Consider the following 27,953-nt stretch of genomic DNA (forward strand, 5'->3'; position numbering starts at 1 on the left):
ATTAAATTCATTGAAAACGCATACTGCCAGTAGACCAACTAACTATGATGCTAAACGTGTTTCAATCGCAGGTAATAACGATAAACCATCTGATGGAATATTGTTGGAAGATGCTAACTTTACAAGTAGGCATGATGTTCCAGAGGTATGGTCTATAAATGAACACCACCATTCTAAACACGATAAAACTCAAACCATCAAGCCGTACATTCCATCGCATGTGCTTCCGCCTGTGCATTCAAGCGAGTCTCGTCCGTTAGTTGCACGGTCCTGGAGTCCACCACCACGTCCAAAACATTTTGAAAATATAGATGATTTTAAGAAACTTCAATTCTGTAGATATTTAAGAAGTAATACATTTTTAAACTAAATGCTTGTTCTACAAAAAAAAAACCGTATATTTTTAGTATTTTTACGCTGGTATAACTTTAACTACAATATAAGAGAATGATTGAGTTTGTTTAGAATACGCTATTTAACAAATGTTACATACAAAGATTTTAACGATTTATTCAAGATGAGACAAGTACTCACTTCTAATCTTTGTCCTAATAATGTTTTTTAAAATTTATTTATGTTCTTTATTTCATTTTAATTTAGGTACTACTTGGTATTATTGTTTAACTATTGAAATATTTCAATTAAATATACAGTAGGCCTAGCAGACGATAGAATGGTGACTAATAATGATATTATACCGTATTACAATGCATTGTTATTATAATTATTTCCGTGGTAACTTTCGCGTTCGACATGATTTGGTCTACAGAATGAAACCCTGTCAATTTCTAGTTTTAGATTATTCTACTGACAACAACTGGTATGTGATACTTTTTAGGATGTGTATATTCTTCACTGTTGCATGAACGCGGTTTCTCAGTAAATAAGTACATGATCATGAAAGTTGCTTTAGGCTTCTTGTTGGTTTATGCTGGGATAGAACGAGGAGGAGGCTCGTCCCTTAAATTAAATTTAGATTACTAGCCTAATGATTTATTTAATTGAAAGTAATTGGAAAATAAAATGTGAACAAAATGTCCATTATTTTTGTTTCTCTTTGTATATCGTCGAAGTGTTCGTAATAATACTGAGATTAAGTATTAAATATAATTAGGGAATGAGAGGACGGGATGATGATGATGATGACGAGGATGATGAGGATGACGAGGTGATGATGAAGATGACGATGATGATGAAGATGACGATGCAGATGATGATGAAGATGAAGATGATGATGAAGATATCGATGATGATGATGCAGATGATGATGATGATTATGATGATGATGAAGATGACGAGGATGATGATGCGGATGATGATGATGCAGATGATTATTATGATATGATGATGATGATGACGAGGATGATGATGAAGATGATTATGATGAAGATGATGAGGAATAATGATGATGAATGAGGACGATGAGTGTTTATTATATTTACCTAAGCCTATAAATCAAATCACTCATAACATCCAATGTCAACGGTTGTTGTCAAAATTCCTATCTTATAACAATACGTAAAAAAATCTGTAACTATATAATATAAAGTGGATTATTTCACTATGCCCGTTCTGACTTTCGCTGTCTAAAAATAAGTGGGGTTATTATCAAAGGTTTGTACAGTATTATATAATAAAGAAATTTTAAACCCCGGAACTAACCTTTAAATAAAATGTTATCAACGACATAAAACAAATATTGGTTTCCGCCCTCTATAGTGTGATACCATTTTCAATTTTTCACAAACGCTACAAAAAAGATCTCGAATTGGATTGGAAAAGGGAGTTTAATTTTTTGTATTTACTAATTGATGAATATATATATATATAGCACATGTTAAATAATGAATACGAAAATACAAATTGGAAGTATGTCACAATACGTTCAGACAACTTTGTGTATAATTTGTAATTAAATACGCTGGTTTAAGTTCGCTATAACATAGGCTTGGCTAGGCCTGGCTGGCCAAGCAAGCACTCTACCAATTCAGCAGGTGAGTTTGAGTCCGCATGAGGTGCCGGCGAACTTCCAGTCGGTATTAATAGCAAGCCTAGGCCTAGAGAGTAGTATAAACTATCATGGAACGATTTGATCCGTTAACTGTAAGGTCAGACCAAAAAATACTTATTTCATGCATGCACACTCCAAACATTAATATTACTTACTAGTCTAGTCATTCATGATGATAATAAAGTAATAATATTATTATTTATTTATTAAATATTATAAGTAAGTAAGTAGGCAAGTGCTTGTTTCTGCTGCCAAATAAATACGGTATTTTCTAAATACCATGTACCACGGTATATGTTTATACCATAGTTTGACCATATGCAGCTGAAACAGGCCCCTACAGTAACCATTAATTTTTATAATATTTATGTAAAAGTGAGCTAATTTTTATACTTAATCTTTCAACTAATATTAAATAAGGTTTATCCAGATACTAGATATACTGTCTATAGCTTGATATTGCGAGGAGCATTATTGCTGACAATGCGGTGGCAAGTTATTGGAGGAAAAAAGTAAACAACAAATCTCGTTTGTAAACATGTGTGTGCCCTCATTTCTCTCCTGTCATGTGTTGCATATGCTATCTGCAATAAAAACATACTGTGTGGTTTTTGAAACTACAATTTGTTCAATTTTGAACAATATATTACTGTATGTAACCTCAACAAATCAAATAACACTTTCAACAAAATTGAATTTAGTTCTGGGGAAAACTCTGAGAATATAATTTATTTTGCAGGTAATGTTGATCAAATGGTGACAGGATGCTAAGGTCATGCCTATGTCTACGTGGTAGCAAAGAAGACGTCAAAGAGCTTGATTTCAGACACTGCAACTTGCATTCAGTACCAGAAGAAGTCTATGAGTTTGAGCAAACCTTAGAAGAACTTTACTTGGACTCCAACAACATCAAAGATCTTACAGTCGTAAGTTTGATTAATAGTAATATAATAAGCCATTAAAAAACATGTACCTAATAAATACCCAATATAGAAATTAAAACGGAAGAAATCTGCTAAAAAAATAGCCCAATTATTTTGGGTTTTTTTGGGGGGGGGGGGGAGGGTTCTTTGAAGGTGATTTTTTTTCTTCATTTTTGAGAGGAGAATATTGTACGTTGTTAACATTATTCAGTTTATTAAAGTATAGAAATTTGATTTGAAAAAGGCTTTTTTGGGTGGCCACTTTTACAGACACTTATTTACAAATAAAGGTGTTTAACCAGATAATAGACATATAATGTATATACTGTATAGATAATTGTTGACTGGTTGACGCCACTCACTTTGACACACAGAAACGCCCAGTATAATTATATTTCTATAATAAATAATGGTTTATTACATTATTTTGTGTCTGTTTTACATTATTCAGTCTAAAGGAGAAAACATTCCATTTTTACTGTCGTACATTTGATTACCATTAATTGTATTTGGTTTAATATTATTAAGTATTATCAAGCATGACTCATTTATTAGTCCTTGGTTTGTTGTAAAAATGCCATTATTCTATCGTAATATTTAAATTAATCAGCGAAAGAAAGTATGCCTTTTTAGTATCTAAACTGCTCCTTTTTCTGTAGTCCTAAAATATTTTCAATATAAATTGATCACTACTGTACAGTATGCAGTCTATTTTTTTTTATAAAGCAATAACTAACTACATTATCCACAGGTGAAAAATGTAAACTATTTATTATTATAATTTGACATTGAATAGTGCACATTTAAAAAAAAGCAAACATCAGTAATATAAGACTGCTGATGTTGCTACAGAGACACCCTCAAATGCACTTTCTTTGTTTTCTTTGTTTGTTTTCAAATTGAGTGAGAAATAATCCAAGGAGTATGGCTATTTATTTGATGACAGTAGTAACCCGTGCTCCGCATGGTCTTTTTCTGCTTTAATATGTGGTTTATATACTTTGCATGGTTGTGCATGGATAATTTTATGGCCAATGATTTTGTTACACTATCCCTTCACAAATATCTGTAAGCTCAAAAATGAAAGCAATACTGGATATGGAACTTTAGACTTTACTTTTTGACTGTTCAGACTTCACAAACATAAAAGATGCTAAAGAAAAATTGTGCTGTGTGAATTAGTTAGATGATGCACGCAAACACTAACGAAAGTATAAAATACCAAACTATATTTGTGTGTTTTTCGTGGTGTATTCATTATTTGATACACATAGATATAAAAAAATAGACATCATAAATCGAATGAAAAACACATTGCTGCGGAAAACACAAATTGTTAAGTTGTTTTCATGTTCAACAATATATAAAACCATTTGGAATCGTTTTGTTTGTGTGTTCATTTTTATTAATTTACATTTTTTTTTATTTCAATGGTTTTGATATTTTGAAATTTTTTTGTGTGGGAGATTTGTTACCTACAGTATTTGCTACTTTGGTAATTGTGTCTAGAGCAGTAACTCGTGCTCCGTATGGTCTTGTCTGCCATAATAATAATTCGCATGGGATGACTAAGTATAATAAAGGAAAATCATTTTTTTAAAACCGAACAAATTGTCAAGAATAAAATTCAGAACTATTTACGGCCATTGATTTTGTTTATTTTGAAATATCTGTAAGCTACAAAATGAAAGCAATACTGGATTATGGGACTTTGTGCTGTGTGAATATTAATTTAGGGTGCGCATCAGAAAGTGACAACGTGCAGGAGAGGGACAATCAGTGGACAGATTAATGATAAAATATAAATTGATAAGTTATAGGATATTGGAATAATTAAACTACAGCTACTTATGGACTTTGAAAATGAAATCAACACAAAAAGTGCACATGGTGGTGGTATTCGAAATTAGATGATGCGCTCGGACACAAGCTTTTAATTTTTCGGTATAGTTTTCGTTGATATTTTGTGTGTGGTTTTTTTGTGTTCATTTACATTTTTTTTACTTCAATAGTTTTTTATATTTTGCAATTTCTTTGTGTGAGGTGTGGTATCTTTTTTGCTAGTTTGTAATTACATTGTGATCTAGTTTTTATTTCTTGCTTTAAGCGGTGATACTTATTATTTACACATATCATGCATTCATTCAAACTCGAACGTACTAAGCATTGATATCTATGGCCATGGCGTTTTACTCACTGAGCCAAACTGTGTCGTGATTTACGAAAATCATTCTATTCAAAGGATAGGTGTGATTAATTAAAACTTCAATGACCGATCATTTGATACGGTCGACCGGCTGCCGAGACTAAACACTGTTTTAATTTGGCGGCATGATATTTGTAGATCCGGCCATGGCGGTACACAACAGAGGAGGTTGCGTAGTTTATACAGTGACATACAGCATCAAATTACTGTTATTTTTTGCATTTTTTTTGGGTGTTTATTCTTAATAAAATTCAGGAAAGTGACATAGCCTATCGTGTGCGGCCCCTTAATAAACATCAGTGTGCCAAATGTGAGCATGTACCATTCAGCGGCTTTGGAGACGATGCGTAAAATTACACGAACAATTTAATAGCATTAATATATATATGCCCTGCTAACTTTGAATAAACTCTCCTTGAATAAACTCCCCCATAGAAGAACATCGTTTGGAATTAAACAAGCCCCTCAAATAAACACCCCAGGACCTTTATCTTTCTCAAATAAACACCTGCCACATGCATAAGTATCCGATAATACAGTAAGCTTTTTGGGCTATCCTGGAAAATCTTTTAATAATGTATTTATTTGTTATCACTTTGTATTATTTTTTATTTCCTAATAAATCATTAACTTCCATGATCTACAATTGACCAAGCATTTTTATAGATTTTTTACTGTATTTTATCACTTCTTGATACTAATTGTGTTATTCGAATCAATTACTGGATTAGTTTTTACTGTACTATTTTCTTACAAAAAGATAATATTTTCTTATTCCTTTTTTCCTACTATATTGTAGTCTCTCTTTCATTGTCAACAATTGAAGAAATTCAGTATAAGTGATAATGAATTGTACGCAGTGCCCAGTGGAATTGCTAACTTGATTATCTTGCAACAGTTGGATCTCAGTAAAAATGGTGAGTTGTCTACAGCGAAATTGCTGCATTAAAACATTTACTTGAATTGAATCTGTTTTTAATGTCTATCCCATAACATTGTCAACTCTTAAAATCCTTAAGCTCTGTCTACACTAGCAAACTTTATGTGACAAACAAAATGTGATGTACCCATATATATGGACATGATGATGCCATATCACTACCATGTTTTGGCATAAAGTATCACTACCATATTTGGGCACATCACACTTTTTTGTCATGAACTAGTTTGATAGTTGTAGACAGAGCTTTAAAAGCATGGCAGATTTCCATTACAAAGGTGTTCTTCTCTTTCAATGAAATGTTCTCCATTATTACCAATGAACACAAACACATTTTTTGAATATTTCAAAGAACTTTATTTGTTAGCTTGAAAAAAAAAACTACAAAATATAGGTGAAAAATGGATACATATTATATTAATACATGTGTATGTTTTGTTTTTTTAGGAATTGTTTCCATTCCTGACAATATCAAATGCTGTAAGAATTTATCGGTTATTGACCTTAGTGTTAATCCACTTGGAAAGTAAGTTGTTAATTTCCTTAAATTCCAGCATTAAAATATTTGAATATAATAATAATATAGATTTATTTTAGATTGAAATGAACGTTAAATTTCTTAAAGAAAAAAAGAGACAAACAATTTTGTTTGCTACTCTATCACAGTAGATCTCAAAATAAATAAGTAAAAAGCTAGATTAAGAGAGAATAGGCAAACTTTAGTAAAAACACGCTCCTTTGTCTTGGCTAATGAGTACAGTAGATTGGTAATGTCGAAACAATAAAGTTTTAACTATACCTCTAATTGCTTGAGTGGATTAAAGAGTAACTAAGCACAGTAGCAAAGTCAATGCAGGTAAGGTTGGAGAGAAAAACGTATCAGTGATTATAATAAAATTAAATATTTTTATAGTACACTATAGAAATGTATCCATCATATTATATTTGAATTATAATTTTGGCAATATCCTCGGGGGAATCTTGAATATTCCAGTCGTTCCCAACATAAGTACAAATGTGAAATAAATGAAAATGGTTTAAATTGCACATGTTACGACAAATAATGTAATATAAAGAATAATAACATTGAATTTTGGAATATGGGCACTTGATCACATTATATGTCACTAAGTTTGATAGTGTAGACAGAGCTTTAAAGAGTGAGAGAATACTTAATATTTGATGGCTGGCTGAAGAATAATAAAAAAAAACTCTGATTAGGAATTGTGGCATGATGGTTACTTATGATGTTTGGTTGCCGATCTTGAGGCACTGGGTTCAAATCCTGTGGGTTTTCTCATAATAAAATAACTGCACTGCCAAAAATGTTACAATAATTATTTTATACAACTTTTTTTTCCTGCAGATTAGCACCTACTTGCAATCCTTTGAAATATGTTTAAAGATACTAGACCTGCAATTTATGACGCTTGTAAAGTTACAGTTCTTTTATTTGTTTACCCTTTCACGCGATCGATAGAAGTGGGTGCATCACATCACAATATGAAAATATCAATCCGCGCGCGATACATGTTAGGATTTATTATAGCGGGCCGCTACAATTATTAGAATCGACTTGATTTTCACATTTTTAACTGTTTAAAGACGAAAACAATCATCGCAATAAGTCCATATGGTATTTATTTTTACATAAAATGTAGTGTGTGACCTTAAATTAGGTAAAAAAACGTAGGTCTAATGTCTAAAAATAATAAAAACAAAACAAGTTATGAATTATAAAAACATAGGCATATCATCTTTAGAAAATATTACAGTGGAACATTAAATGCAATGTCATAGAAACTCATTATATTCATTCAAATAGTGAGACAGTTCAAGTTACTTCTTTACAAGTCAGCTATACACTTCAGCACATATTATTAGTCAGTGTTGTAGACCCTAGGGACATGTTAAGCAGTTTTAAATTACCTTTTGTATGCTACATATCTTAAGAACTGCAGAATGACCATTTCAAAATGCTATTATATTAGCAGCTATGCAATTATTCTTAATAGTTCTTAGTATTACACTGGTCAAATTTATGCTGCTTTTAAATATTTATAGCTTTACAGAATATATCAGAATTATTCTTAAGGTTTTTAAATTGAATTTTATAAAATGAATATAAATAATATTAAATTTTAAAGAGAAACACATTTGTGGTAATTCAGATTTCATTTTATTATTATTTTTTATATTATTATTTTATTTGTTCATTTTGCATGATGAGGTTCTTATAATTAATTAATAATTACTGTAGTAGAGTAAAGATGTATAGAATGTTGCATTAAATGACTTGATTGATGTTTGATTTTGTTGTTGTTATTTAATTGCCAGGTTACCAGAAGGATTTACCCATTTAACTAATTTAACTCAGTTGTACTTAAATGACACCATTTTGAAGTACTTACCGGCAAACTTTGGTAAGCTCACCAAGCTCACCGTGTTGGAACTGCGAGAAAACCATCTTCGCTCTTTACCAAAGTAAGATTTTTGCATCAGCATTTGTCTACTGCCAGAAATTCATAATCAACAGTGGGGAGCCCGCCATTTACAGACTGGAATAATAAAACACAAGACAAAAGATCATCGACAAGGTCTACAAGAACCAATTACAAATATTTCTTAATTTTGGGATTTAAATATCAATAGTGGAGTCAAAGGCAACATATGAATTAAGTATCTCCATACTGTTCCAACTATAGGAATTAGTTACGATTCCATTTTGTGTTCTTCTTTAAATACCTTTGCTGTGTGCCAAGCATTAATTAAAACTATTTGATTCATCAGTAGATGCTTGACCTTTAAACTTAAGAGAAGAGTTTTGTAAATCTTCAAACTTTTTTATTTTCTTTAGGACGATTAGCAAGTTAACAGAGTTAGAGAGACTAGACATTGGCAGTAACGAATTCAGAGAATTAGTAAGTGTAAAAACTGAAACAAATTCTGATAATTTAGCACTGTAGTAAGATGTAATAAAATAAGAAAATGCTGTATTAACTCAAAATTTATAAAAATCTCAAGTTTCTATCAAAGTAAATAAATAATCTTTGAGAAAAAAGATTCTTTCAAAAAAACATATTTGACTGAAGAGATTTGCTCAGAATTTGTTGAACAGTTTCTGTCAAAATTTATAAAAATCTCAAGTTTCTGTCAAAGGAAATAAAGTATCTTTGATAAAAAAGATTCTTTAAAAAAAACAAATTTTTACTGAAGAGATGTGCTAAGAATTTGTCAAACATTATTGATAGCAGTTCCTTATGCTCTCTAATATTGAGATGCATGCTTTTATGCTATCATAGAAAAATGAGAAGCTGAGTGAGCATGCTCGGTGAACCTGCTTCACTCAGGTCATTTCAATATATAATGGCTCTGATTTTAAGGTTCATACAATTTATAACAATAACAAATGTAATTTGTAATCGATAAAGCCTATAGAATAGAGCTATACTTTTGGTATATTTTGTTTATTAATATTGTTCTATTATTACTATTTCAGGCTAAAGAAGTCGGATCTCTTATCAAGTTAACAGAATTGTGGATTGATGCAAATAAAATTACAGTTCTTCCTGAAGTAAGTACAGAAATTCTTGTACTAACATTGTTTATTTCAAAATGATATTTTTGTTATTGAAAAGTATTATTTTCATATTGATAGCCTGTTCCGTATGCTCTCTAAAGATTGAGATGCATGCTTTTATGCTATCATAGAAAAATGAGATGTCTATTGAGCATGCTCAGTGAACCTGCTTCACTCAGGTCATTTCAAGGTTTATGGCACTGATTTTAAGGTTCATACATTTTTTAAACTAAGAAGAAATATTACATAAAATGTGTATGTACGATTTCTTTTTTTTGTATTTGTTACAACATAGGATGCCATACTGTAGTCCTAAAAGTCTTAACTTTGTGAACATGGAATTTAGTAACTTACTACAAATAGCAATTTACGTACAGTGAGCTGATTTTTCTGCCATACATTATAAGAGAGATTCGATAAATACTAATCTCACATCTTCCAGCCAAAGCCATTACACAATCTAAAACAATCTTAATGAACACCTTAGTAGGCTATTTACTGCTGAGTAGGTTTTTTACTCTGGCTCTGCAACGTAGAATAGGAGTATCCCATATGTATGTATGTATTTATCACCTGATTTTGTAACTATTTTTGTAGGGTCTTGGTGGCCTAACAAGTCTAACCTTTTTCGATGCTTCCTGCAACCGTCTTGAGTACCTACCAGCAGATATACAAAACTGGGAATCACTGACAGATCTTCATCTTTCAAAAAATTATTTACAAGAACTTCCAGAAAACCTAGGTATGGTTATTGTCTTATCTTAAAAACCTTTTTATTACCAGTTTTCTAATAGAATCATATCGACATCTCTAGTCTTTATTAAATGCTCCAAGCAGCACAATGTCAATTATTGTTTTGTTGCTTTCAAACATTAGGTATACTTGATATATGATTTCTTTCGGTAATGTAACAAAGTCCTTACTACTGTTCAGTATATATATTTAAATATATGCACTGATGAAGGGCTAGTGTTTTCTGGCTGTTTTACTTTATTGTTTTGATTAAGCTTTTCCACAGCATTGTCGTTTTTTCAGTAATTTGCCTTTGGATTTAAATATAAATACTTACATAGTTGTTTCATCATGTTTTAATATAAAAACTCAAGATGATTATCTATACAGTAGAACCTCTGTTTTACGTACCCTGATTTTACGTTCCCTGGATTTTACATATGCTTCAAATGACCGATGACGTCATCATTTTCTTACATTGAGGGTGCAATTTAACAATAAGCACAAAGCCATGCCATGGCTATGTGAGACAAGCTACACACATGCATTCCCCCTACAGCAGCGACTGTTTTTATTGATAGAAAATATTATAACACTTTATTTAAACATCGCACAGCCTGTGTATACTGTACTTTTCTAGTTAGGTCTCACATCTTGCTAGGCCTAGCTAGTGACCACTGCATGCTGTACAGTAAAGTAGGCAAACACGGCAGCCTTTTTAGCTGCGATCTACGTATTTGGGGTCAATTTAAGGCCAACCTGGATTTTACGAATCCCATGTTTTACGTATGCCTTTTGGCCCCGTACCGTATGTAAAATGAAGGTTCTACTGTATAGGTAAGGCAAAAGTTAAGTTTGCAGATAACTGAAATAAATACCAAACATCTACCAATCAATCAATACTAATAAGATTGTATTTATTGTATATTTTATTATTTAATATTATTTTTTATAGGTAAACTGAGTCGGCTTAAAACATTAAAAGTTGATGAGAATGAACTTGCCTTTCTTCCGTTCTCAATCGGTGGTTTAGTTTCTATTGAGGAGCTTATTCTAAGCTGCAATGACTTAGAAGAACTACCACCAAGTATTGGCCTTCTTCGCCAGCTTTCACATCTTAATGTTGATGAGAATCTTTTAGCCTACATTCCACCAGAGGTAATTGTAAACCCTTGATAAATTTCCAAGGAGTGTTCACATGTTTTCATTTACAGCTTGTGATTCTGTATAAGTAAGATTGTGTTAAAAAATTGTTTACAAAAGGCCAGTTCCTCTCAACATTTTGGTGCAGGATTTTGGTATTGTTTCTTCACCAGATTTTAATTACCAGCACAATTCAAGATCATAAATATGTGGCAGCCTAGCTAGACCTAGGCATACACTACATTTGCATTATGTAAAGTCGTATGTTTTGTGAAATGTATATACAGAAGAGCATGAAAATATTGCAAGATTTGCATTTTTTGCCATCAATTTCTTGATGCGACCCATAGATTTTATTTCCCATGTCCTAATGAACCACTTTTCCATAGATGTCCAATTTTACTTACATTGTTATCAAGTTTAAAGTTCTGTCTACACTATCAAACTTTATGTGACAAAAAAAATGTGATGTGCCCATATATGGATATGATGATGTCGTATCCATATTTGGGTATATCACTACCATGGGCACATCACATTTTTTTGTCAAACTAATTTAATAATCAGAGACAGAGCTTTAGATTCTATTAATCTTATCCAACAGCTTGGTAGCTGTAATCGTATAACAGTGCTATCATTACGTTCAAATCGTTTAAAGACCGTTCCTGATGAGCTAGGCCGTTTATCCCGTATGACTGTACTTAACCTAAGTGATAACCGGTTACTCTACTTACCGTTCAGTTTCACTAAACTTAAATCTATTCAAGCTTTGTGGTTGGCAGAAAATCAGGTAATTTGTTTTCAATTTTATAATAATAATAATAATAAGAGAGAGCGTTTGTGCATTTGTTCCTTATACAAATTTGTTCTACTACATACATCCATACACATGGGGTATTAAAATGACCGTCTAGGAAGATTTTAAACTACATTATTCCGCCTCCCAATAATTGATATTCTGCCTCCCAATTATGTATGCGTCGTCCATACCTGTGCGCAATTCAGCCCAGTTGCAGGTTATTCCCCCGCATTTTTATACTTATTTATAATTATTATTTGTGTACTTTCAGTCTAAGCCTTTGTTACAACTGCAATCAGACTTCATACCAGAAAGAGGCTACAAGGTGTTGACATGCTTCTTGTTTCCACAGCAACCAAAGGCTCCAGAAGAAGGTAGTATATTCATTGTTTATCTCTCTTCTCTGTGGACTTGTTGTGCATATACCGTATACCCTCATGTATAATCCCACTTCGGGTCTAATCTCACCCCTATTTTATGTAACAAACAGGCATGTCCCCGCATATAGTCCCATTATTAACTTTTGGTCTGGACGATGTAGGCCTCTCTATAGCCAGTTCATATGAGTTTGTACAAGAAATGCTTACTAATCCCACACCCCCAAGGCCAACATTTGTGCCCTAATGGGGTGGGATATACCAGAGGATATATGGTAAGTACTAATAAGTAAGCCACCTACTGATCTTTATTATTATTTCTTTTGCGAGAAAGGTTAAGATTTCCTATAATTTGAATATAATACAGTATGATAGGTAAACAGTTTCTTAACATTCTTCATTAAACAGCCTGTTTTTTTAAATTTTTATTTTATTTTGGTTTTTTTTTTGTTCAATACTTAATATTGTTTCTTTTTACGTTGTTTATTAGTTATACATTGGAGTACGTACAAAGGTAATAAACATGAGGTGTAAAGTTAGTTTATGTTTCACAATATGCATGCAATTATTAGTGTTACAATACTTTATCAACACTGGCCTAGCACAATACATTTTGCTTAACAAGGTCTCTTTCAGACCTGGTATGACAACACTTGACCAAATTAGTTTAACCATGGTTTAACTTCTGTAGTGCAGCCTGCCCTGGCAACATTCATATCAAGCTTCAATACAATACAGGCAACCCCTCTCCTGCATGGTTCTACTAGAATTTACCTTTACATGTTTTTACCATCCCTGGCTTAGCTTTTCTTTAAAAAAATATCCTTACAAACATTCCATCTATCTCTGATTGACTAAATATATTTTCAATAAATAATTGTTATAATAATTTTAACGCTGCTATACAAGTAAAATATTTCTAGTTCTATACATAGTTTTATTTTACCTATGCATATATTCAATTTTCAAAAATTGTGGATGGTCTCCTTGACTACTGTTGAAAATCGGCCGAGAGTGATAAGGATAAGATTAATAAAAGGAGGTGTTGCTTACCTTTCTGTTTGGGCTCGCCTCCTTTGTTGCATTCATAATATTTAATCTCTTGACACACAAAGTGGAGTGCTTATCGCAATCCAATCCGATTCATGGTGTCTGTGTTTGTTAGTCGTAATGCAGATATCTATCACTACAATACAGTAGTATACCTGGTAGTATAGTGTTTTGTGTACTCATGTGCTTAATCCAAATTTTAAAAGAGAGCGCTGCTCTCTCCGGTAGCATTGCACATGATTCTCCCGAAGGCCTCTGCGGTTGGGTACAGAAGATGTATGTGGTGCGCCTACTCGTTGCCCTGGTGGAGCGAAGAAGGGCCCATCGGACTCCAACAACAGGCAGCGGTTGTCAGTGTGAAAAATGTGTCGGCATATCTTATTCGGTTCGGCGTTGAAGTGTTCTGCCGCCAGTGTAAACCGAAATAAGGTTAGAAGAAAAACCATCAACACTGTCGAGGAGAAGTTGTGGAGTAGAATACGAACATTTAAAACAAAAAGCCAAACTTTAATTTGCATTTGAATTTTATTTCTAATTTCATAAATCACCTTCTGTAGATAACAAAACAAACGAAAGCAATAAAAACAAAAGGTTTTTAACATATCAATGAAAGCAAACAATGGCAAAGAACATTCTTTGTTACTGTAAGGCGTTTTTTTATTTTAAAGTTGAAATTTAAGCACATTATATACAGGTTATTTAAAACATTTTACCATAGTTGGAATTTAAACACATTAAATACAGGTTATAATTTAAACATTTTAACATACAGTAGTTGGAATTTAAACACATTAAATACAGGTTGAATTATTAATTAAACATTTTAACATAGTTGGAATTTGAACACATTATAATGTTATCTGAACAATAGTCAAATTATCTACTCTCGTTGCTGTCTTTGCCTAAATATATTTGTCTATGTGCGGAATCGATCGACTTAAGACACTCTTTCCACAAGTTCTAGTCGGTTTTGGCGACACTCCATCTCATACTCTTTTTCCCATCTTTCACTCTCAAATGTGATTTCCTTGTCATAGTCGTTGGTTAATTTGGCTAGTGTCAGGTCTGTGTTGTGAAGGTCGTTGTTGTTGGTGTAGTAGAGCATAAATCTGTTTTCAAATTCTTCTTAGACACAGTCAGCAGTTGACGGTGGTATTGGATTAGTGACCTCTATAACTGCCGCAGCCTACATAAAATATAAGCAAAAGTAATTAATAAGGGACATGTACCGGTATGGTTTTGTTTTTAAGGCATTAAGTAGTGTGGAAGTTAACTGGCCGCCCTGTTCCGTGAGTCCACTAAATACGTTACGGCGTTCATCTTGGTCACAATTCCTTCCCGCCTTGGATTTAATCAATCCATTCTAAAGGCACACAAAGCCAAAGCCATAATGATTTAGTTGTCCCCACCTGAAATATTTGTCAAGGCAAAATAGCTTTTACTTATCGTTCATCTAAAGCTGGAATGAACTTCCAAATGAATTAAAAATTATCTTAAAAAATATGTCAATAACTTCATTCCAAAATACACTTAATATGCAATATTTTTTTTTATAAAATTGATTTCTATTTTTAATGTATATTTTCTCTATTTATTATTTTGATTACTCTTTGTCTTTACTTTATTATGTTTGTTATGATATTTCCAATTACTGTACCACTTTGAAAATCAGTGCACTAGTACTCAAAGTGCCTGAATAAATAAATAAATCCATTTGAAAAATTTCACAGAAATTAAAAGATACTAGTCTGGATTTTAGAGGCATACTTATTTAATCAAAAAGGGCTTTGTACTTTACTGTAAATAATTTAAGGTAAAACCAGAAAGTGTTATTCAATAGGAAATCAAATTGCATACAGCATAACTATTATACTTCTTTTATATCCACAAAAATATGCAAAGAGTATACGTAAAATATAGTAATAAAAACCTATAAAATCAATATATTGCTAAAAACAAGACGATATGTAAATGTGGGCACGAACGTTAATTAACACGGTTTAAAGCTTACGTTCTTGCTCGCAGCACCAATGTTATAAATCGGTCGAGAGTGATAAGGATAAGATTATAGCACAAGGAGGTGTTGCTTACCTTTCTGGTTGGGCTTGCCTCCTTTTTTGCACTCATAATTTCGCAATCTAATCCGATTCATGGTGTCTGTGTTTGTTAGTCAGCGACAAGTAAATCAGCTATCTATCACTACCATACAGTAGTAGTAGCGTTAAGTGTTTTCTGTGCTCATGTGTTGAATCCAAATCCAAGAAGAGAGCACTGCTCTCTCCCGTAGCATCGTACATGACCTTGGGTCACGCGAAGGGCTGAACCATTATCAGGAGGGGTATTTCACTGCAAGAAATATATATATATTAAATAAATTTGCAGGCATAGGGAAAGTCTAAATTATGCAGCGATATAATGAACCAAATTAATATATTATAAACTGGAAATCTTGAGAGAATAAGAAAAGTGTGACTGAGATTCTGACCAGCATCTTTTTATAACCTATTTAATTTCAGAAATAAGAAGAAAAAAAAAAGAATTATGCTTGGTTTCCACTAGAGACGCAACACAAGGATGTAACGCAACATAAGTTAGTTGACCACTCACAAGCGATGAAGTATTTGAACTGTTGCTTGTCATTGGTCAACACGCTTGCATTGCCTTCACATCCTTGCGTTATGTCCTAGTGGGAACTAAGCTTTAGAATGTATTCTGTTTATGACCCTAGTAAATTACACAAAATATGATCATCATATAGTCTGAAGTTTTGTCATCATATTAGTTCTTCGTCGTCATAATGATAATTGGCTTGTGTTTTACCAGTCATTGTTTGTTTAGTCTAGTTCATCCTCAACATTATGGTTATCATCAATATCACCAACCATCAACACAGTTGCAGTGAACAAATAGAGATCATATTCATTTTCTTGAGTTCATATGTTTTTACAGTATATAGCAGGTAGATGATTTGTATTGTTAAAATTGAATACACTGGTAATCGTATATGTTTACATTAGATTACACACTGTACATCATAGGTAGTTGTTAGGCTTGTTTCAATCAAAAGTATAGCTGAGCTTCAAAGATGCTTGCTTACCAATCCCAGTCTCCTAGGTTCAAATCCCAGAATTTTTCTCCTCAAATATGGCACCCCATCCTTAGCTGTGTATGAGTAGTTTTGTTTCCAATCTTGTTAATTGGCCAGTCATAATTGCTGTTGCCTGCATTGTATGTTATTATTACATACAGAGATTCAGAGGTTAACATGTGACATGCAAGTCAAGTTTGCGGTTGCTGCTGCTTGAGATACGCAAGACTTGACGTATGCTCAAATGATACTGATTATTATATTTTTGCTATGTATTTTACAGATCTTTTTTTACTATATTTAATAATGTTATTGTAATGTCTGATTATATACATTTTCCTATCCTTTGCAGTGCTTTATGCTTATGCTGTATGTGTTTAGAGCTAAGCTGAAGATTTTCCATGCCATATTTACCTCCATTAATATTTCTCATAATTTTAAAACTATTTACCCAGTATATTTTTGGTATAGATGGATATGTAAAAAGCACATGTTTTCTAAGCAGAACATTTTAATTACTGTATTTTATACCTTTTCCCTTTAATTTTTTTTTATATCAATAAGAATAGGTATTTTAAACATATTATTAAGCATTTCAATTACAGTACTGTGTATTAATTAAAATATTGTTTTGTATATGTATCCATTTTGTTACAAATCTAAGACAATATTTTAGCTAGTTCTACACAGTATTCCTTATCATTAGTTGTTGAGTCCTAAAAACATACTAAGGTTATTCACAATCAAAAGCTGTTTCATTAAATGCTAGAAGTGGCTCTGTAGCTTGTGGCATGCTTTCCTGTCACAACATCAAGGACATTGGTTCAATTCTGAGCCTATTTATATACCTAGGATTTGAGTTAAGGAGGGAACTGCACACAATAGACATACAGGGAATCAAGCCTCTTTTGACCTTGATTCTAGTGGTAGAAAAAGTCTTCTTGGATAAGGACTTTTAACTGGATATCCAGTGTACACATCTGGCTCATGTTCACTTTAAATAACCTTTCAGAAGAGTAGGGTATACTAGTCTTTTTGTAATTCCTTAATTAAGGATGAATATTATGAAACAAACAATCTTGTACTACCAATGTTAGCAGATCATGGGATATGTCTCATCTTGTAATGTGTATTGTATGAGATTTGAACACTTTGATAATATTTTAATCTATTATTACTACCACTTTGTATATGGAGGATTAATTAATTACCTGTGTTTATTTTGTTTGTTTAGATGTATACATGAGTGATGCTGAGAGCTTCCATGCATCCGTCTGGGAACAGAAACGTCTTTCAAGTATGAAAATAGCATTTGATGTGGCAGAGGTAGATAGTCAGGTATGTTATCTATGGAAATGATGCATTACTCATCTACAGTGCTACACACAACAGGGATCTTTCGAATTGCTAGGACCTACATACCGTAAAAACCTTAAGCCCATCTTAAGTCACTCTCTTTGGTTTGCAAAAATAATATAAAAAAGAAGCCTATCTCGAAATCCAGCCCAGTGGGCTTCTTTTCAATATAGTATGGGCTTCTTTTTGAGATAGATCGCGAAAATTTAGGTCAGCAAAAATGTTAGGCTTTTACAGCTTGTAAAAAGAATTTCTGTTGACGTATATATGTGAACTTTATTCAATCAATCGTACACTATTTTGGTATTATAATGGTAACCATAATAACGTGTATTTACAGTATGTATCTTTGTACATGACAATAAAGAGTAACTTAAGAGTCAACATTTTGCAAGATTGAAAAGCCGGTTAAAACACAAACTTTAGCACTTTTGTCATCTTTTCAATTTCATATGTATTTTCATCATTACTGCATCACCATGTAGTGAACATTTTAGAAAACCTAAACCCAATGTAACCTCTTTGCAATATAACTTTTGTTTAATTTTTTTTTTATTTAAGATTCAGGTTAGAAAAAAGTCACCAAACCCATATCCAAAGGAATCTGGGAAAACGCTGAAGAAATCTGTGCCAAACGGAGACGTGTCCGACTTTGAACGTCCTACTGTAAGATATTATGCATTATGATTGAGTTGTGCCATGATAAGTCTTTGGGAGTGGAGTTTATTTTGATAAATAGTACTGGCATTAGACAAGATTTGATCCCTTGACCCTGGGATCAGTAGATGGAAATCTTAACCACCTAAGCTACTACATTTTACTATGTTATGTTCTTGATTTGTTTATTATTTTACTATTATTTAGAGGAGACATAGAAATAGCAACTCTCATCATAAAGACAAGTCTGCTGATAGTCCAAGGAATGACAGAGGTTTAGAATTGTTCAGAGCAGACAAAGTAAGCATTTTTATTATAGTTGGATTACATTAAAGGATTACAGCAGTTTTAATCTTCATAGTAGTTTTAGCACATTACACTTCAAATGCTGTAAAACCAGAAATTTCCACACACATTCAACTTTCGTGAATTTCATGAGTGATTGAAATTCGCGAAAGTTTATTGCCGCGAACAATCTTCAGAAAGTATTAATGACGAAAGTCACGCATACGATAGTTGACATGATCTTGTTACTACAATGCGTTACTGTATTAGTACAAACTACATGCACAAAGGTCGCACTGATGATAGATTGACATGAATTTGTTACAATATTTAATTGTACTTTATTTTTCAAAATGGCCGATGTAACCAATTCGCAGAAGTTTCATGTCACAAAAGTTTCTGGTTTTACAGTATATTTTAATGTCTCATGTTTAAATTGAAACGATTTAATAACAATTTCAAGCTATTTAAATTGAGATTATTTATCACCTGTAGAAGAAAAGAAAGCAAGATAAAGAACGATTTGGCCGAGGGTCAATGGGTCATCGACCAGGAGGAGAGAGTGATACAGAATTTATTGCTATGCAGATGAGAGAAAGCTTAAAAAGAAATTCAATTAAGGTAAGTTAAAGATTTAACAAAAGGAGCTTGTATTGCAATGTATCATCAGTATTTTGACAATGAGTAGGGTTTTACAGACTTGTAGAAAAGCTAATTTTGCTTCAACAAGTTCTGTCTAAAGCATGGTTCCCACTAGCAATGTACCAGAAAAAAAATGCCATTCCAATAATTGTGTTTTCCCCCACCTGTGTGAAATCAAATATGCTTAGTTGCGTGTCTGTTAGTTGCTGTAGACTTTGACCTGGTTCGCCCCGCGATGTACTATGTTTTCCAGTGTTGTTTGCAGCACTGTTGCGTCATTGGTTCACACTTGTGATTATGCAATAAAGCACTTTGCGTGGATACATCGTTGCGTCCTAGTTGGAACCACACTTTACAGACAACGTTTTTTTAGTCAAAATTTATCAATTGGTGTTGTGCTTTGTGTCAACACAAACTTTATTTTATCCTATTGACTGTATTATACAGATATACTCAACATAATCAAATTATGCACTAATCTACTCAATAAACTAATCACTAGTTTTTTAAACTTATTTTTTGCATTTTTTAGAATAAAGGTGGACGTGGCTATTCAAGTGATACCGACAGTTTTCTGAAAAGTCCACCATCGCATTTAGACCAACAAAAGTTTAAAGTAAAAGCTGAGAAACAATTGATAACCGAGGTTGATGAAGAAGTTGCAATTATTAATGCAAGTACAGATAAAACGGATAATCAAAAAGATAAACTAATAAGCAAATCGCCTGAAAAAACAGTCACTGTGCGTGTTAGTACTAACACACCTGTACGGACTCCACAAGGATTTGGGGAACTCCCCACTTCAAAATCATTTCCTGTTGATGAACAGGTCAGACCGCAGAGGGGTCTTCGGAGGTCAGGGTACAGTACCGACCCTGAATATGACCCTAGATTCTATCGGCAAAAAATGGATTATAAAATGAAATCTAAAGACGATCACCATCTTTCTAAACCTAAGAATTATATGCAACGGCGAGATCACCATCGAATGAATTGGCAACATTTATCAAGAGAGAATGAAATCTGGATTGATAAAGCTCCTGGAGCAGAAACAGGGGGGAATAGCAAAAGTCAATCGGAGGCATGGAATGGTAGTGGTGGGCATGTAAATTCTGTATCAAATCGCAATCAAAACAGTAGTACAAATTATTTAGCTGAATACAGAGCGCCTAGTAGGCTTGGTAATGCACCTTATTCATCATCGCAGTCAACTTTGAGTAACTCAAGGCCACATATACCAAGTTACGAGGATGTAATGCGGAGTCGAGATGCTTTAGCGTATCAGAAGAGCCCAACAAAGGGCGAACAAGACCACATTGAACCGTCGAATAATGGTGCTAGTCAAGATGTTCACAATATGCCATCTACAACCTCACAACTTTCACCTAACAAACATTTAAATCAATCTTTAACTAATCACGAAAGGTTAGAGCAAAAAACTCCTACCTCTTTGGAACCCCATAGGAGAGGAAAAGCTGACGGGCGATTGGGTAATGAAAATGGGCCTAAAGAGGGTCACTATGAGCGTCCACATGACCAAAGACCAAGAAACCAGACTCCAATGGTAAGAAAATTGATTTAGTCTGATACTGATATTTTATAATATTTATTCTACTATGGATAATTGTTGTATCACGTACAATCACTGGTACTGTAGTTGCTTGTTTATCAATTTATTTTATATTTTTTCCATTCAGGAGACACAAACATATTTATGGTGTGATATTAAAGACACTTTATCTGCAATTGTTGTTTATTTTTTCGTTGTACAAATAATGCATATATATTACTTTAAAAACTTTAAACCAGGTCATTCCTTGTCTTAAATGTACATTCTAAGGTTAATTATGATAAAAAGTGAAAGCAATGCACTACCTAAGTAGCTTGCATCGTATGTTCTCTCATAGATGATATAGGTCCATATAGTATTTATTTTCACATAAAATGTAGTTTGTGACCTTAAATAAGATTAAAAAAACATAGGTAAAGTGTCTTTAATTAATTTTTATTTATTGTCTATCAACATTTTTGAGAAAAAAAAAACCTGTTGCAAGAGTTGGTTGGTTAACAACAATCCGATGAACCAGTCTCAATTCTGGACTGTGTATCAAATTCTAAAATGTTGATAATTGGCATTTTTTTTAATGTAATTTTGTGTTAATTGGTGATGGTCTGTTTAATGCACATATCACAGAAACCTAGATGTCAAATGGGGGTAAAAGCTAGACAAAACCAGATACGTATGCACATGTTACAAGCAAGGTTGTCCAACAGCATGGTTAGTTGTTATCTTATGTTCTACGTATGCTAATCAGTTGTGATCACTATTTTTTTTTTTATCATTAATTGCATGCCAATTTTGAATTAATACTTTTTTTAATTACTCATACGTTTTCACTTGCATATTACAAGTGAGTGGTGAGCGGTTAAGACAGTAGAACCGTAATTACATAGCAATAACATCGGCAAGGGTTCCAGGCTCACTTGCACTTCTGGTGGTAGAACAAGTCGGATAAGGACTATAAACCGTAGGTCCAGTGTACACATCTAGCTCATGTGCACTGCTAAACCTACTGTAGTACATCTTTTGAGCCACTGATCGTAACTGGGTCCTCTGGGAGACCAATCTTTGACTGAAGAGATCACCCAGTATAAATAAATAACAATACCAACCCTGTGAAATCTCAGGAAGACTAAGATTAACAACTTGGGAGATTTTACACAAAATTGATTTTAAAACAAGAATCGTTGGCTCTAGTCTTGGCACTGAGACTATATTTGGAGGTTTCTTATCGCCTGAAATCCTTATAAAACAAGCACGTAGTCGCCTTTTTGAAGCTATATATAATATTAGAAATTAAACAAAATTGTGTTAATGAATGTATTTCACAGACTGATAACAACACAGAGGGCAGTGATGATGTCTTTAAGGTAAATACTGTTGCCGGAGATGTGCCATCATCTCCGAGTCAACAGGATTTTCCGTCACCACCAGAGTCGCAGCAGCACGAGTTCTCTGACTACGTTGCCACTGATAGAAGTACACAGAATACTGAAGGAGTTGCACATTATGAAGGCTTACCAAGACCCACTCAACTTGATGTCGTGTCTATGGAGAGGTTGAATGGTGTACAGGTTGACTATAGTAAGCCTGGTAGAAATTATACAGAACAGAGGCATGGTGAGTTTTGACCTATATTGGCCTAGACAAGCGTTCTGCAAACTTGTTATTTTGCGGCCTAAAATCCGGTTCTCAGGATCAAACCGTGGCCCAATTACCCACCTGGACCAACAAAATAAAATAGTCTGCCATAAATCATCAAACACCATTGATCATTTCATTGTTTGTTGTAATTTGCGTAATTGCTAAAAGAAAGGAGCTTTTGACGCTGGGAAAACATTATCAGGGGTTTTTTTTTTATTTCTCAAGCCACCTCACAGCCCTTTAAAAATGTTTCTGTAGTTTGTGGAACGTCGGCCTAGGCAACTGTACAGTAGTAGATACATTTTCTTGATTTCAAATTGATTTTTTTTAATTCAAATTTCTAGAATCACCAAGTGCTTCAAAAATTGAATCATTGAAACGAAGAGCTCAACAAAGATCAACTCCTGGAAGTGATTCTAGCAAGTCACCGCATTCTGTCAGACGAGCTGGTCGCCAGTCACCTCAAGACACCGGAAGACGTTCACCTTATGCAGCACACAGGGAAGGCTATCCTCCTAGGTCATCGCCAGGAAGTATTAGTAGAGACATCGACTATGTTGACTATGCAAGTTATATGGCCCACCGAAGGCCTAGTCAGTCAAGTATGAATGATGACCCTAAGTATTTACCTCATACAGAACCTAGGCCCAGTCAAGCTAGTATAGACATTGTTGACAGTTCTCCACAACTAGTTAATACTGACAGAAGATCTCCACATGCTCAAAGGAGGACGGATAGCAGTAACTCACCACAACGACATGTAAATGCACGTTCTCACTCTCCTCATTCAACAGGTCAGATTGATGGCAATTCACAGTCACCTCATATGTCCAAACGGAATGACACTAGTTCTTATTCACCGCATTCCACAAGGCGGAATGACACTAGTTCTTATTCACCGCATTCCACAAGGCGGAATGACACTAGTTCTTATTCACCGCATTCCACAAGGCGGAATGACACTAGTTCTTATTCACCGCATTCCACAAGGCGGAATGACACTAGTTCTTATTCACCACATTCCACAAGGCGGAATGACACTAGTTCTTATTCACCGCATTCCACAAGGCGAAAGGATGGTGACTCCTATTCACCGCATTCCACAAGACGGAATGATGGTAGCTCCTATTCACCACATTCCACTAGGAAAAACAATGGTAGCTCCTATTCACCGCATTCCACTAGGAAAAACAATGGTAGCTCCTATTCACCACATGCTACAAGGCGGAACAACGATAGTTCACAATCACCACATTCTGTTAGGCGCATGACAAGTAATTCACCGCATTCCACTAGACGAATGGAAAACAGTTCTCCACATGTGCCAAGGAGAATGGATGCGACCTCTCATTCACCCCATATGGGGCGAAGGATGGATGCGACATCTCATTCACCACATTTAGACAGAAGGGTAGATGACATTCCAGTTTTTCCAGAGTTAAACCATGGTCCAAGTTCACATTCACCTAATGCCAGACGAAGAATTGCACAAGAACCAAAATCTACCAATCGTCAAATGGTAAGTCATTGTTTATTGGCAGAACTGTGGTGTCCGATATTATGAAGGAAGTTCCACACTATAGAGGTTCAGGTTGTATAGAAATGTTACACATGTTGATAAATACAATTATCTTTATATGGCATCATATTTTAGTTACCATATTTACTTTATTTTTTTCTCATAGTTAACTGTCACTATACACAAAACACCAGGTCTTGGCTTTAGTATCACAGGAGGTATGAATTCACCAGGCAATCCATTCAGGCATGGCGACCAGGTAAGAACATTCTCCCGATTCAGAACCACCATTGCGCTATAATGTCCTTTATTTATATAATGCATGGCTCATGGTATTTTAAAAGATTTTACAAGATCTTCTCGCATCAAGTGTACAATATTAATAATATTTGTTACCAAATAGCATTATTAAAGTTTGCATGAAATACATGTTTACATATGCCTCAACATTTATGACACCCTAGAGACACTTGGGTTGGGTTCCACTAAACTAGTTTGACAAAAAAGTATGATTTGCCCAAATATGCTAGTGATATGCCCAAATATGGTAGTGATATGACATCATCATCATGTCCATGTATGGGCACATCCAATTTTTTTGTCACATAAACTTTGATAGTGTAGACAGATTTATTTTATGATATTTATTTCAGGGAATATTTGTAACAAAAGTGCAAGCAGGCGGTGCCGCAGAGAAGTGTTTGCAACCAGGTGACAAGATAATTGATGTCAACGGTGTGGACTTTGTCAACATCACGCATGAAAATGCAGTCAAGGCATTAAGGACCAGTAATCCTGTGACTATGCTAATATGCAGGCAATAAGAGAATACTTTTTGCACCTGTAAACTAAAGATGGGTTTGCAAGGATATAATAATAATAATAATAATAATAAGTTTATAGTTCACATAAATATTCATATATTGGTCATACATAACTTAATAACAAATACTTAACCTACAATGCTGTAACAGTTTTAGCAAGCTAGGTTTACCAGTAATACTGTTACTATATGCAGTAAGAGAATACTTTTTATAATTGAAACTAAAAATGGCTTAGTTAGGATATGAATAATAATCTTATAGGTCACATAATAGGTCACATTCTGGACATGCAATGCTGTAACAGTTTTAGCAGTTTCTAATTTTATAAAATATTTATGTGCAAAGGTATTTTTAATTACAGACACTAGTGGTTGCAAGTCCTCTTTGTAATTCAAACTTTTAAATTTTAGTAAAAGAAGTACATGTATATGATTCTCTGTACTGTATATTATATCCACATAGTATGGAGTAATTTGTCCAGTAGAATCGGGTAGATATAATCACCAATGATTTCAAGTGCCCTTTATAATGAATTGTTTTTGCAAATTAAATCCATGAATACCTCATACTTTTTATGTTGAACTTCACCAGTTTTGTACACATTTTTTGAGATGAGAACTCATTAGTACAGTATTATATGAGGAACTTGTTGGTATGTCTGTAAGCTTCAAAAGTAGATGATACCCAGTTTTACAAATCATCGTAACATATAGACTTTACATTGTGCAAATATTTCTAGTATCATTGTATTAGTAAATGCTCATTGATTCCGTAATCTGGTATGAATGTAATTTAAAAGCGTTAAATTTGTATTAGTTAATATATAACATAATTGAATATTGTATAGAAAAAACGTCCATGTTTTGTAAGTTTTCATTTTTACGCCATATTCAATTTACTCTCTCAAAACTACACACCCATGGGCTGGCCTGAAGTGTCTATTTTTTCAGAAAGTTTTGTTTTCAATCTTTTGAATGAATTAACTTTACTGTGTAGGGATATGAATAGGTTGACCATAAAATGATTTTTTATTCATATATAAGTATTTAATTCATTGCTACACCGACCGACTCCCAAACTGGACCAATTTATTTAATGTTATTCAACCCTATTTAGTACCATAAATTAATTCATTTACATGATGGTGCTAATTTTTAGTTGTTATGCAACAATTATGTATATTACAATGTCCATTGATTAATGCAATCTGGAAACCACCAGAAAAACTGTTTTTTTTATATTGGGGTTACAGTTACATTTTATTTGAGAGGAAATTGTGCTAATAATGGTAACTATGATCATTTTTGCATTTTTATGGATGATTCAATAAAATATTGTCCATGGGGTGGCTCAAAATGTCCTGCTTTCTTGGATTTTTGTTATCCATAACTTATTTCAAAAAGTTTTCTGAGAGAGTTCATTTGTAGTCAGGTTTGCAGTACATGTTTGTTTCTAAAAAGAAAGGATTGTTGAGCCGTGAAATGTGCAAAAAGTCACATATGTGCAAACATTTTCTCCTATAATGTGCAAGCAACCACATTTGTGCAAACATGGCACTCTCAAATGTGCAAATCTGTAAAAATTCATAATCCACTAATGTTAAATATACAAAATTTTAAAAAGAATTATTTTCTTCAAAGAAAATTAGTTTAATTACTATCAGGAAAATAATATATGTTTGTACATTTGAGGGCAAAATGTTTGCACAAATATTTTGTTTTGTACATTTCACAACTCAACAAGGATCTACAACCATCTTCTGGAGTAATTTTAGGCAAGTAAGATGACGGCATTTCCTTTTTTAAAAACACATAGTGTACTGCAACTTTTACTTTATTTATTCAGCATGCAAACAATGGGTTCAGCTGTATCAGTATGCATTTCATGTCTCATCTTGTGAATATAATATTCCAGATATAAATAAGACTATAATGACAACTTTATTTTTATGTTGATATTATTTTTTTGTAATTATACTAGTCTTTCCAATCGTAAATTAAAATGTGTACAATCATTGTTTAGATTTTCCATGATAAACGTTTTTACCAGAATTTCCAAAAGTATATATACCATTTTAACTATTTATTATCAAAGCCAGCTTAAAAAATGTCATTTCCACTTATGTATTCCTACTGTGACCTTGATATTGTACTGGAAATTCAGCATCAGTACTTTCTAAACAATGTATTCATATGATAAGTTATTGTGTGTAAAAAATACGACATTACTCTCATTTTTTACTGATTTTAAACACAATATCCAGCCAGTAGTTATTTTGGTTTTATATTAATGTGTGCAATTGTATATATGCATGCCTTGAGAGAAGGATGGCTGAATTTTAAACTTTGACTAAGAAGGAAATGATGAACATACAGTATTATGAAATTTAAAAAATGGAATATCGAATCCGATTCTTCAAACTTAAAAATATAGTCTACTTAAAATATTAAGTTTCAAATGAATTTTGTTTCATACTAATGTTTCATTCATTTTTATTATTTTGAAACACCACTTGATGAATTCATTACTGTTTTATGGTTTCAAATATGTTTTCTATTTTATATAGTGATTTTAAAAGTATTAAAATACGGATAACTTATTAATTTACAAAATGCT

General features: G+C 33.2%; 2 protein-coding genes across 2 annotated transcripts in view; both read left to right on the plus strand.

Moving 5' to 3' along the window:
- Positions 1-27,953, plus strand: part of LOC144845453 (uncharacterized) — a 78,671-nt gene that overhangs the window by 43,239 nt on the left and 7,479 nt on the right. The window lies entirely within an intron of this gene.
- Positions 1,769-27,943, plus strand: LOC144844179 (uncharacterized). The gene is made up of 21 exons (XM_078700934.1): positions 1,769-2,108; positions 2,751-2,937; positions 5,940-6,057; positions 6,528-6,606; positions 8,418-8,564; positions 8,938-9,001; positions 9,580-9,654; positions 10,258-10,402; positions 11,348-11,550; positions 12,140-12,325; positions 12,606-12,708; positions 18,084-18,187; positions 18,767-18,871; positions 19,070-19,162; positions 19,643-19,768; positions 20,322-21,353; positions 21,984-22,067; positions 22,682-22,970; positions 23,339-24,513; positions 24,680-24,772; positions 25,167-27,943. Exons 2-21 carry the CDS (start codon positions 2,776-2,778, stop codon positions 25,335-25,337), a joined length of 4,554 nt encoding a protein of 1,517 aa, XP_078557060.1. The 5' UTR covers positions 1,769-2,108; positions 2,751-2,775; the 3' UTR covers positions 25,338-27,943.

This window comes from Antedon bifida, chromosome 6 (genome assembly GCF_963402885.1).
Source record: "Antedon bifida chromosome 6, ecAntBifi1.1, whole genome shotgun sequence".
NCBI lineage: Eukaryota > Metazoa > Echinodermata > Crinoidea > Comatulida > Antedonidae > Antedon > Antedon bifida.